Genomic DNA, 12,129 nt, shown 5'->3' with positions numbered 1-12,129 from the left:
ACCCAGGACCTAGCAGTTTCGCTCGTGAGCGCTTAACCTCTAGACCACTAAGCCGGCATCTAACGGTGTTAATTTTTAACTTCAACCGATCCATGGAATTGAGCAACACATCCATCAATGTCTTCAGTGAGTTACTATCTTACAACAGACCTGGTTAACTACCCTGAAACTCCTTAATTCGAATGAAACTATCCTTACCGTTTTAAAAGGATTCTATTAAAATAATACGAATTCAACTCAAATCAGATAAAAAAAAATGGTTGTTAAGAAGTGAGTAGGTAGATGGATTATATATCAACACAAAACCATGTGAAAACGCTTAGTCTGTTGGAAGAACAGTAGGAGAAGCTTGACTATCAAGTCAATTATTGTTGAAGTGAATCATGTTGGTACCTGCCGACTACTTGGTTGGAGTTCATACGATTATCCTAACCAACAGTTAGTGATACAGAATATTGATCCAAATAGTGCAAATCCATCCGCTCTTTGCATTTCTTTTAGATTCTGAATTTTTAAACTTTGTTTTATTTGGCAAATGTTTTTCATTTATATTGTTTATGTCTGATAGTTTCTAATACCAATGGTACTGTTTGAATTTGACTACTCCGATATTTAATTTTATTTAGTTGCGCTGATAAGATGTGACGACATGAACCGATGTACGTACGTTATAGTGAACGAGATATTTCGACAGAATAAGCTTCATAAAACAATATTTATCTCAAATTGTAGAACGGATATTCCATGCATATGAAAATTTATATCTCCTTGAATTGGATTAGATGACTGACTTAAAAACTGATACAGTAATGTCATATCTATCTAAAGAAATATGTCGGATTACTATTTAAACCTTCAGAATACTGGAAGTTGCTTTGAGATATTCATTGTCCGAATTTAGCAAACGATAATGTATCGCTGGTCATCGTCTGTGTTACGAACTTTTCAGAACCCACCAAACTTCAAAATCAAGACTCAATGGATCGTATAGACTCGTGTCTAATAACATATTCCCAAATTAATGAGTAGTTCTATGAATATGACGAGGAAATTAGACAATAAATGTTCCCAAAAGTATATTAGATACAAACAAATACAAGGAATGTAGGATTGTTTGCCTACCGCGAATTAACTGATCTCAGAAGATATATGAGGCATCAAATTTGAATACAGAGACTGGATGATATATAACTGATACAATAAACTTCCCAATGGAGAGATTCCTATTCGTAAATACATCAAATATACCCCTAAAATCCAGGAGAATTAAAAAGGGGTCATACACACAATCAATAGTTGAAATAGATCAACAGTCACAGCATGTCGAGTACTGTATACACTCAGAACTCGTCATCAGTCGATAATCTACGAAGATACCAGTACATACATTTGCTACGACCACAGGAATGAACTTGAAGAATGCTTTGCTTGGTTGACAACTTTCAACAGATCCCCACATATATCAGTATTTCTTCGCTAACTAGATCTCATAAGTTCACTCGATTTACAATTTTGAGATTTGTTTCAACTTCTTCGCTACAGTTCAGTACAGAGCTCAATTTAAAGTCATGAAACTTAATAGGACTCGTATCGTTGATTCTATTAATGGAAATAACTAATGAAAACATTGAGTCCCCAAAAGTGAAATATGTTTTTCTATTACCTAACAATTGTTGTAACATAGGGATTAGTGGAAACTGATGAATTTGTAGGTTGCATTACAAACGAACTCAAGTGAGACAATCGCTAAAAGCTAGGAAGAGTGAAATAGCTTTTTAGTCTTAGTACAAGACTCATCTGTAGTATACACCCACGACCCTGCTAGCGATCGAACTCAGGACCTTCAGACTTAGAAGAGCCCTCAACCATCAAAACCTCCTGAGTCTAATCCCTGGTGGATGTACACTACTAAGGAGTCTTATATGAGCATAAGATAGTTGTCCAACACTTCTTAGACTTTAACGGCTTTCTAAAGAAAGTCAGTTCATAATTCAAACTAAAAATTATTGTAAAACTTGTCAGTCATCATCTGGGAACAATTTCATGCTAATAAGTGTAGTTGTGGTAGTTACAATTTTGATAATTTTATCTCACTGTGTTGATGCCAGTGCGGAAACTTGAATCGATGGCAATATATCAAAGTTTATGTCTAACTGACATTTTGAGAATGTTTTTTATGTTAACAACTAACCTTACATAAGCTGTACAAAGTTATCGTCAATCGAATCGCATTTGACATGGCTGATTGGAAGAAATCTAGGAGTGGTCGATCTATGATATTGTATCAGTCAACAAAATCGTTGTCTGTTAAGTTCAGATGTATGAGATGTTGACTACCTGGTTGAGGTCCACTTGGCAATTACAACTGGAAACTGGAGACTATAAGATAATATGGCTCCATATCAACTAAGTTATATGTAAATACATCCACTGCTCACTTTTTCTCCTACAATTTCCACTCTATGACTTTGATTCCTTTAGCATTTCACCTTCCTGTGCTGATGTGACAAGTTGGGTCACTTGTATCCCGTTCTAGGTTTATTATAATGACTGACTAATGATGGAACAGTTGGTTTTTTTCTAGTTCCAAACTATCGTAACCAAAGTCAGAGACTTTGGGTGACATGGCTCAGAATCGTTCACAATGGCGTAGGTGTATACACTCTTTATCTTCCCTTAAACCTTAAGATTAAAATTGCTTCATAACTTCCTTCTTTCCTATAATATATCCTTATATACAACCTCTTTTATATACTACCACCACTAAGTTAACTACTTCTATGAATCTGGTGTTCATCTTGTTGTGCTAACGAGGTATGGCAACTTGGACTGATGCATAAATGTGCCTGGCCCTACGTTGTAGCTGACTGACTGAGTTCAACTCCTTAGTAAAATGTAAATCAACTCTACTAAGTAATCTATTATAAGAATTATGGAATACAGAGAATGTACAAATGGGATAGAAGTGAACTGAGGACAATGTACAATTCAGAATAATTATGATCACTGGTAAACATACATATAAATGCTACAAAATATAATTCAAAGACATCTACATGTAAAACAAGTCAAGTGTAATTAACTATATATATATCATTGAAAGCTAATTATTGTCATTTGAACCAATCAAATATAATTAAACTATATTCATAAACAAGAAATGTAATTCCACAAGCAGGAGTACATCGGAGTACATATGGAACAAGTCCTTTATAAAATCCATGAACACCTTCACCTCTATATTATAAAAAAAAACAGAAAGATGAGCAAGTATATATATATATATACTTGATAAGGGCGGCCTGCTTAAACATCTAGGCTACCTGTTCCTGTCATCTATATATTTCAACAAGTTATCTAATATTGTTTGTTTTAATACATCATTATGGCTATTAAGCACACAACCTATTCCGGTGCGTTTCTGAAAACTGTACAAGCTTACGCTGTAAAGGTTACAAAAGGCCTAATCAGAGATGTCGTGTTTGCTGGGAACATGCAGCAAAAAGAATATACATTATTCATATGTCGATTGACTGAACTGCTGACATCCAACTGGCGGTCACTGAATGTTTATCATCAGGAGCAACGAAGAAATAAGAAACGTAAACATGTTGAAATACTTTATGCTGAGAATTCGATTTTGTACCAAATAATATAATATTGAATAAAGCTAATAATAATAATATATATATAAGTGAGGAACAATGATGACAATTATATATGTAAAGTACAGTATCTAATTTGATATCGATACGTAATTTTCCCATACACGAAGAGAACCGGATACTAGCGTGAGAAGGAAGTTTATATACGATGCAGAATATGGAATATATGTGCACCCTCAGTTCCTGAGGGAATGAAGTGACCAATGGTGCGTGTTTCACACCTTAAGAATTAAAATTCACTGTTTGGCCAATCACGCACACTTAAAATTTGGTCGATTTACGATCTACAACTCTGCCTGCAGCTCTTCTGGGGTTACTAGCGGTTGCAGAACCGGATAAAGTAGGGGGTTGAGCATGGGGTCAGAAACACAATCCTGCAGAAAACAACATTGCCAAAAAATGCAAAACTCTGTCCTGGGGCTTGGAGGATCTTCTGTCAGAAGAATAATGACGCCTCATGATGAAAGCTGAGATTCTTTGGTAGTCACGAGGCCACTGTCCCTTCTAAAAGTCAGAGCGACAATTTTATCGGTATCTGGAACATCCGAAAAATGTCGGAGACCGGGAGGACCAGCCAAATAGCAACGGAAATGAGGACATACAACTTAGCGGTGCTCAGAATAAATAAAAAAACTGACCCCAACTGGACAGGCCGTTGTACTCTAGTCATGAACAAGAAAATGTCGCCCACAAACAAGGAGTTGCAATGGAGGAGTTCGAAAAAGCACCAGAAGAACTTATAGAATGGGAATCATATGTATTGAGGAACATCAAAGCATCCATCAAAAGAAGGAAGGAAAGCAGTAGGCACGATAAAGACAACTATTGATACCCTGGTCAAGATTCAAGAAAAGAAGACAGCAACTAACAACGGCCGAACCAGAACGGCGAAAGTCAAGGCACAAGCAGAGTACACAGAAGCAAACAGGTAAGTGAAGGGGAGCATTAAAGCCGACAAACAGAAATATGTGAAAGACCTATCAACGACAGCGGAAAAAGCTGCAACAGAAGGGAATACCAAACGACTACATGACAATTCGAGAAACTGACAGCAAAATATAGTAAACCAGGGAGACCAGTAAAGGATAAAGAAGGCAAGCCAATCACTGAAGTTTAAGAACAGAGGAACAGATGGGTGGAACACTTCGAGAAACTCTTGAACAGGTCAGCTTCATTGAATCCACCAGATATCGAAGCAGCACACACAGACCTTCCTATAGACGTCACTCCACCAACGATCGAAGAAATCAGGATGGTCATCAAACAAATTAAGAGTGGAAAAGCAGCAGGACCTGACAATATACCAGCTTAAGCACTGGATCCGCACATAGAAGGAAGATTTGGGAGGAAGAACAAGTGCCGATAGACTGGAAAGAAGGATATTTCATCAAGATACTGAAGAAAGGAGATCTGAGCAAATTTAAGAACTACAGGGGCATCACACTACTATCAGTACCAGAAAACGTTTTCAACGGTGTTGCTGAACCGGATGGAAAACTCAGTAGACGCCAAAGTTCGAGATGAATAGACCGGATTCCGTAGGGATTGATCATGCAAAGATCAAGTCGCAACACCACGGATCAATGAAATTAATATTATTACTATTATTAAATACTTTCTTGTTTTTCTTCACGCTTGCTTTCCTGATGTAAGATGTGATCACTTAAATTGATGCACATTCATTCTAAATCGTACATTCTCTATACCTTTGCCTAGTAGATATCCACAATTGTATTCAAATATAAAGATTTTAAATACTATGAGGAGTTCTGGGCTGTAATTTATGTATGACCGACTGACTATTGCAGTACACAGAAAAATTTAAAGTACACAATGAAACTCAAATACATTTCATGAAATTTTTTATTGTCTTTTCGAAGGATTTTGTTGGTCATTTTAAACATAAAATGTTACTCGTAAAATTTCGATATAGCTGGCTTTATGTTACAAGTAGTGAATAAAACAATAGATGAAGGTTGAAAATGATAACACAATGATTATTTTACTTTCAAACGTATGCAAATTTGATTTATAAGGAGTACAGAAGACAAAACTCCGCCTGTAGCTCTTCTAGAGTTACTGCTGGTCCCAAGCCCGGGTAAAGGAGGAGGGTTGGGCATGGGGTTAGCGACCCCATCCCGTAGAAAAACTAACTCGCTAAAAAAAACGCTAACCAGAAAAAATAATTCAAGCCATTTATGCTGGTCAGCGGCCTATGCTCCTCCACGAGGGGTAACAGGCGTATGTAAGTAAGTTTTGAAGACATATCAGTCTAATATTGAAGAGCACATGAAAATTTTGTTTTCTTACTTTATATTTAACTACTAAATTTAATAAAACTAAAAACCGAATTTTCATCTATGAATATAAAATTCCAAAATTTCTGGGAAATAACAGTATTTTCTTACAGACAAAAAAAAGTAATTCAACTGAACTTAAAACAGAAACTAACTAACCTCCACAATTGTCGAATAACATCAGTAACTCCATTGTATTTCCTATACTGGTCTTGCATTCTTGAACGAACAACTTGGTACGGATAAGTTATGACAGCTGCAATTAGTTTAGAAGCAGATGAAAATGTTAGGTACTCGACAGCGGACTACAATTAAAGTGGAGAGAGAGTCAGAAAGAAGACATTGAAAGGGCATCAAATGTTTTGCTTTAAAAAGTTCAACAAATTTTCTAGCCAATGAACTACAAGTTACATCTATTATATAAGAACTAATAACACTATTTAACCAATGTAAAACATATTATTCCTTGCTCACACCAAACTATTTATTAATATTCAGTAGTTTTTATCCTTGAATGCCCTGGTGCGGCGGGGAAGAGAGTCGATTCTTCCACTCAAAATGTTCTCATACGACCAAGTGTATATGGTCAATGTCAGTCATTACATTTCTCTATGATTGACCTTAGCCTCTCGTAAGACTGACCTCTATCGTCTTTTTCACTTTCATTGGTGGATGTATGGCACTGGATAACACTCATTATAATACCCTGCTTCTTTGTTTTGAACAATGTTTTGGTGATTCTAGGTCCATGAGATTCCCATCCTGTAATTTCTTCTCATGCTTCGTTGGACAGCATCAGTGCAATTTCTTATGTGTGATATGTATTTTCCACTTTATGAACAGAATATAACACCATCTCTCATGAAGTTGAACGATCCCCTCCGGCTTGAATGTAATGAGTTTTACATATTCCGAAAACTATCAGGTTGTATTTCCTCATTTTCGCAGATATTTGATTGGTCCTCCTGGTCTGACACAGTGTCTGGACATTCCATAAACCTATAATAATTGTTGCTCTGCTTGTTAGAAGGGGCATCGGCCCTCGTGACTTCCGGAGAATCTCAGCTTTCAACATGAGGGGTCATAATTCTTCCTTCAACTCCCAGGGCAGAGTTTAAATGGTTTAATTTGTTTAATCTAGTTAGCGTTTTTTTTAGCAAGGTTGGTTTCTACGGGATGAGGTTACTAGCCCCACGCCCAACCCACCTCCTTTTCCCAGCCCCAGAAGAGCTACAGCGCGGAGTTACTATTAATGAGTAGTTATTATTTTATTTGAAGACATTGATAATAGAATAGTTGAGAAAAATGGAAGATAACCTACCAGTTTCTCGCTAACTGACTTTCCTCGATAACGTGTATTATAAGAATTTTTAAAATGTTCATAAAACATAAATTGGATAGCACCATGACTAACACCAAATAAACCGGGTACATAACCACGATACAATCCAGCAAAACCTTCATGAATCCATAGATTATGCAAAGCATGATATGTGGATTGAGAACGTGTTACTAATGATGGATTTGTAATTTGAGATTTTGGAACAGATTTCATTCCTTCTTCATACTGTAAACATAATCTAGTTTTAATCACCCAAATTGGATTTACAATTGAAAGCGTAATCACACCTGAAAATGTAATTAATATTAAGTATATGAGTATTTATGAAGTTACTTGTTATGGTTTTAGAAATCAACTAACAAAAATGTGATTTTAAGGAGCTGGATTTGAGTTACTGTGAGGTTTCAGTTATTTAACAAATCCTATTAGGGAGATTATGATCGAATGTTTAGAAACTAAAGTACATTCTAACAACTTGCAATATGAAAAGTACTTTGTCTTCTGGTAGTCAAATTTATAAAATTGGACACGTCAACATTAAGCTATCTGTGCCATGACAGCCCAACTCTTGTATGAAATATATATATATCTTACAGAAGTGAGGATTCACGATGCCCTAACTTATACATTATTCTAATTTATTCAATCACTAGTTAGTACTGCTGACACTTGATGATCCATTATCCCGAACATACTCAAAAGACATTTTGATTGATGAATATGGATTTCAAAGGTATACCGTTTATTTAGTTTACGATTAAATAGTGCACCTGCATGACCGCAAGCCGAAAAATACGCATCACTTCTGGACCTGATACTACGTAGTTAGTCAAAAGTAGAGGAGTTTAAATACTAGGGCATTGATCAGATGGTTTACCAACGTTCTCAACAGCGTAATCCAGACCTTTTCTAAACTGTGTTTCAGTGATTTTAATACTCAGTTATTTAAAATTACACGTCATTAAATAGGATAAGAAAATGAGGTTATTATTTTAGAAATTACCTGACAAAGCAGCATATGTGAGATATTGATTGGTAGTGAGAGATTTGGTTTCATCACCACGCTGGGCAAATCTTTTCAAGCTTTCATAGCTGTTAAGTGAAAGATACATGTTCCAGCGTGAATTAGTGAAGACTAAATTAGTTAAAATGTGATAAGGATGGAGTTGATGTAACAGTATGATCAAGGTAAAACTTGAAAAAAGAGTGGATAAACTGTTAAAAAAACGAAACCGTTATACTTTGACACAAATTGTGTAAAGATATATCCATTCATAATTGGTACTTGGGCGTTTAATTTCTTATCTCGACATTTCAAAGATTTAGTCGTCTGGTTCAGTTTGAACGACTGGTTTTATTATTAGCTCTACTACAAAAAGTATGATCAACGGTCTGAATACATAAACTTGTATTTGGTTAGAGATGTGTATAAGTAGTAATGATTGGTAAAGGTTATCCAATTAATTGTCAAAACTCATTTTACTTACACTAGAGATTGTACTCGACTTTCAGTTTTTTAACCTACTGCAGCCTCAGCAGCAGTAGGTCTCAATATAAACAAAGGGAAAAGCAAGACTCTCCGGTACAATACAACATGCACCAATCGAATTACACAGCTATGACCCCAGTGTGCTGGAAAGAAACCTTTACATATCTGGGCAGCATCATCGATGAACACGGTGGATCAGATGCAGATGTGAGAGCGAGGATCGGCAAATCAAGAGCAGCATATTTACAACTGAAGAACATCTGGAACTCAAAACAATTGTCAACCAACACCAAAATTAGAATTTTCAATACAAATATCAAGACAGTTCTACTGTATGGGGCGGAGACGTGGAGAACTACGAAAGCCATCATACAGAAAATACAGGTGTTTATTAACAGTTGTCTACGCAAAATATTTCGGATCCGCTGACCGGACACTATCAGCAACAAGTTATTGTGGGAGACAACAAACTAGATTCCATTGGAGGAAGAAATCAGGAAGAAGCGCTGGAAGTGGATAGGACACACATTGAGGAAATCACCAATTGAGTCACAAGACAAGCCCTCACATGGAATCCTGAAGGCCAAAGGAGAAGAGGAAGACCAAAGAACACATTACACCGAGAAACGGAGACAGACATGAGAAGAATGAACAAAAACTGGATAGAACTAGAAAGGAAGGCCCAGGACAGAGTGGGTTGGAGAAAGCTGGTCGGCGGCCTATGCTCCATTGGGAGTAACAGGCGTAAGTAAGCAATAGAGATTGTACGTGTTTTATAATTACTTTGTAAGTTTTTAGATATTCCCAACTTACTCAAGATGGTGATTTTAACTGATTTTACCAAGCATATTTACTTGCGATATAGAAACTACCTGCTGAAATTCAACCAGATCTGATGACTCAAGCAGTAGTTAGGTTAGTGGAAAATAGGAACAATCAAGGATTATCTTACACCTCTGTTGATGTTAGCCCAGTTTAAGAATATATATATCTAATTTTCAACTGAAACAACCTCTGGGTAAATAGACAGTCAAAACCTTGCAAATGCATTTGTCTGGCTATTCACTAAGTTATTCTGTGGATAAACTAACTCTGGTAAATATATAATTACACCACAGGAAAAATTACTTACAAGAAAAAATACAAACCCCATGAACTACCCGCTCCAATAGCATTCGGAGCTAAACCAAGGTAAAGACCACGAAGACCTCTAAACTGAACTATCTCATACAAGGTTCGAATAGTTCCCGTTGTTTTGGGTCTATATAATAAATAAATAGTAAGTATTGATGACGGTCATTTTTATGAAGTAACGAACGATAATGATAATAACAAAAATAATAAAGTTCAACCAAGGAATGTCTGTTTTTCAAACATCTAGAATAGTTTATTAGAGAGTACATTTTTGTGCTTACTGAGTGACTAATGATAACAAAAGTTTTGCGACAAAAAAACGACTCAAATGAGAACAGTTATTAGTATAGCAAAAATGAAAGCTTTGGAATCTGACCTTAATAAAGAGTGGTCCTCATTAATTTTTGTTATTTGAACACACAAATATTGGCACAAAGGAGCACCGAATACATATGCGCCACCCATGTCACTTGGTTTGTGTGTGGGCTATGATATTGCCCGGGTGCCCAGACCGAAGCAGGTAGTATTCTTAGGGGGCCACACCCAGAGCCTTCAACCTAAAGGTCTGATCCACAAGGCAGTAGAATAACGTCAGGAGATGCAGTCCCACAGTAGCCAGTGACCAACAATTGGTTCATACGCCATTTGTTGCTCATGTGCACCATTGGTTCCGAATCACGGTTTTCCAACCCCCTTGGGTGGATTCTCCGTGTCCACTGACCCGGTTTAAGCGCCGAACATTCGCTTTTCGTCCTCTCAATTTCGTTAACAACACCCCCGCCACGAGAAGGCAGTGAGCAGAACTTCTTTGGGAGTGACTGTATATGCGTGGCCATGTAAGAGCATTTCGAAAGGGAGAGCGCTATATGGAAAATACTGTGGGCATTAATAACTACCTGATTGCCAGATGTTAGTACGCCGTGGAAGATTCGAACAAGAGATCAACTGGTTGCAAGTCAACTGTAGATAGCTTAAATGGAATACCTAACGTGTCTGATAGTGTCCTGAAGATCAGTCAGATTTCCAATAACGGTGGGAGAGTACATGATGGGTTGTATGTATACATAATCCAATGGTCCACCACTGTTTTTGTTATGTGTGGTTGTGTCGCAGAATTTCTGTAGTACCCAAGTTGTAGAGAGCTTGGTGTCTATCTGAAAATCAGTATAATTACCCCCTTGTAAAGTGTATCTAAAAATCCTCGGTGCTCCGAAATTCCTTTGCAATCGTTTCTCAAATATACCAATTAAATAACTATCAAGGGCCTATCCTATTTACGATTATTTGGATATGCAGTTGATTCAATCAAAATAAACGCTTCTTAAACCACAGAAAGCTTATTAACGAAACCATCAACTGAGGGCTAGACTTAACACAACTTAATGTCAGCGGAAACTAGTACACCGATCCCATTGACCCCATTGAGACCACCAAAAAAGTATGTAAAACGCAGAGACCAAAAATCAGTCCCAACCTGCATGCGATAACACCTGTACCTTCATTCACCTGCAATCTGATTTTGGCCAAATCCAATGGATGCAAAACAAAAACGGATACAACTCCCCCAGTAACGCCAGCTACCAAGTGCTGCCACTGAGTTTTGTCCAGAAAACTGGTCATATATTTTTAAAAGTCCAAAAATGTTAGTCAGCTTGCTGGTATCCACCGAAAAGAATGATGAAGTCTTAAGGGAGTGTTTGAGAATTGACTAGTATTTTTAGATTAATTAAGAAGCTCATATCTGGAGAATAAAAGCAGGAGAGATTGTGGTTTAGAATGTTTATAGGACTTTCAGAACAATTGCATCTTGGTACATTGAAGAAAATATCAAAAATTTAGTCATTTGAATTACAAGTTAGGTGGTGGCTTAGCAGTAATAAAGTAAATTACCCGACTATCAAGTAGCGAGTTACAAATTCACCAGAGTATAAATATTAATAACCATCATAAAGTACTGTTTTAGATTAAAGCAATAACTGTTTACTAATTTGTAATGCTTCAACATTTACGAACTCACAGTACTAATTAGTGAATGTATCCAGACATTACTTACTTACTTACTTACGCCTGTTACCCCTCGTCGAGGAGCATAGGCCGCTCACCGGCATTTCCCATCCAACTCTGTCCTGAGCCTTCCTTTCCAGTACTATTATTTTTTATTTAATCACATATATATTGGTACAAAGGGCACCGGATACATAT

General features: G+C 36.8%; 1 protein-coding gene across 1 annotated transcript; it reads right to left on the bottom strand.

The window, feature by feature from the left end:
* Nucleotides 1-3,113: 3,113 nt before the first annotated feature.
* Smp_044020 (putative folate carrier protein) lies at nucleotides 3,114-11,547 on the bottom strand (the record flags this gene model as incomplete). The annotated part of the gene is made up of 6 exons (XM_018796192.1): nucleotides 3,114-3,237; nucleotides 6,122-6,267; nucleotides 7,284-7,591; nucleotides 8,308-8,396; nucleotides 9,926-10,054; nucleotides 11,402-11,547. The coding sequence occupies 6 exons, from the start codon at nucleotides 11,545-11,547 to the stop codon at nucleotides 3,114-3,116; spliced, it is 942 nt and encodes a 313-aa protein (XP_018650429.1).
* Nucleotides 11,548-12,129: the final 582 nt, after the last annotated feature.

The sequence above is a fragment of the Schistosoma mansoni genome, chromosome 2 (genome assembly GCF_000237925.1).
Source record: "Schistosoma mansoni strain Puerto Rico chromosome 2, complete genome".
NCBI lineage: Eukaryota > Metazoa > Platyhelminthes > Trematoda > Strigeidida > Schistosomatidae > Schistosoma > Schistosoma mansoni.
Note: the sequence above shows the minus strand (reverse complement) of the source record. Positions and strands in the feature narration are given on the sequence as shown.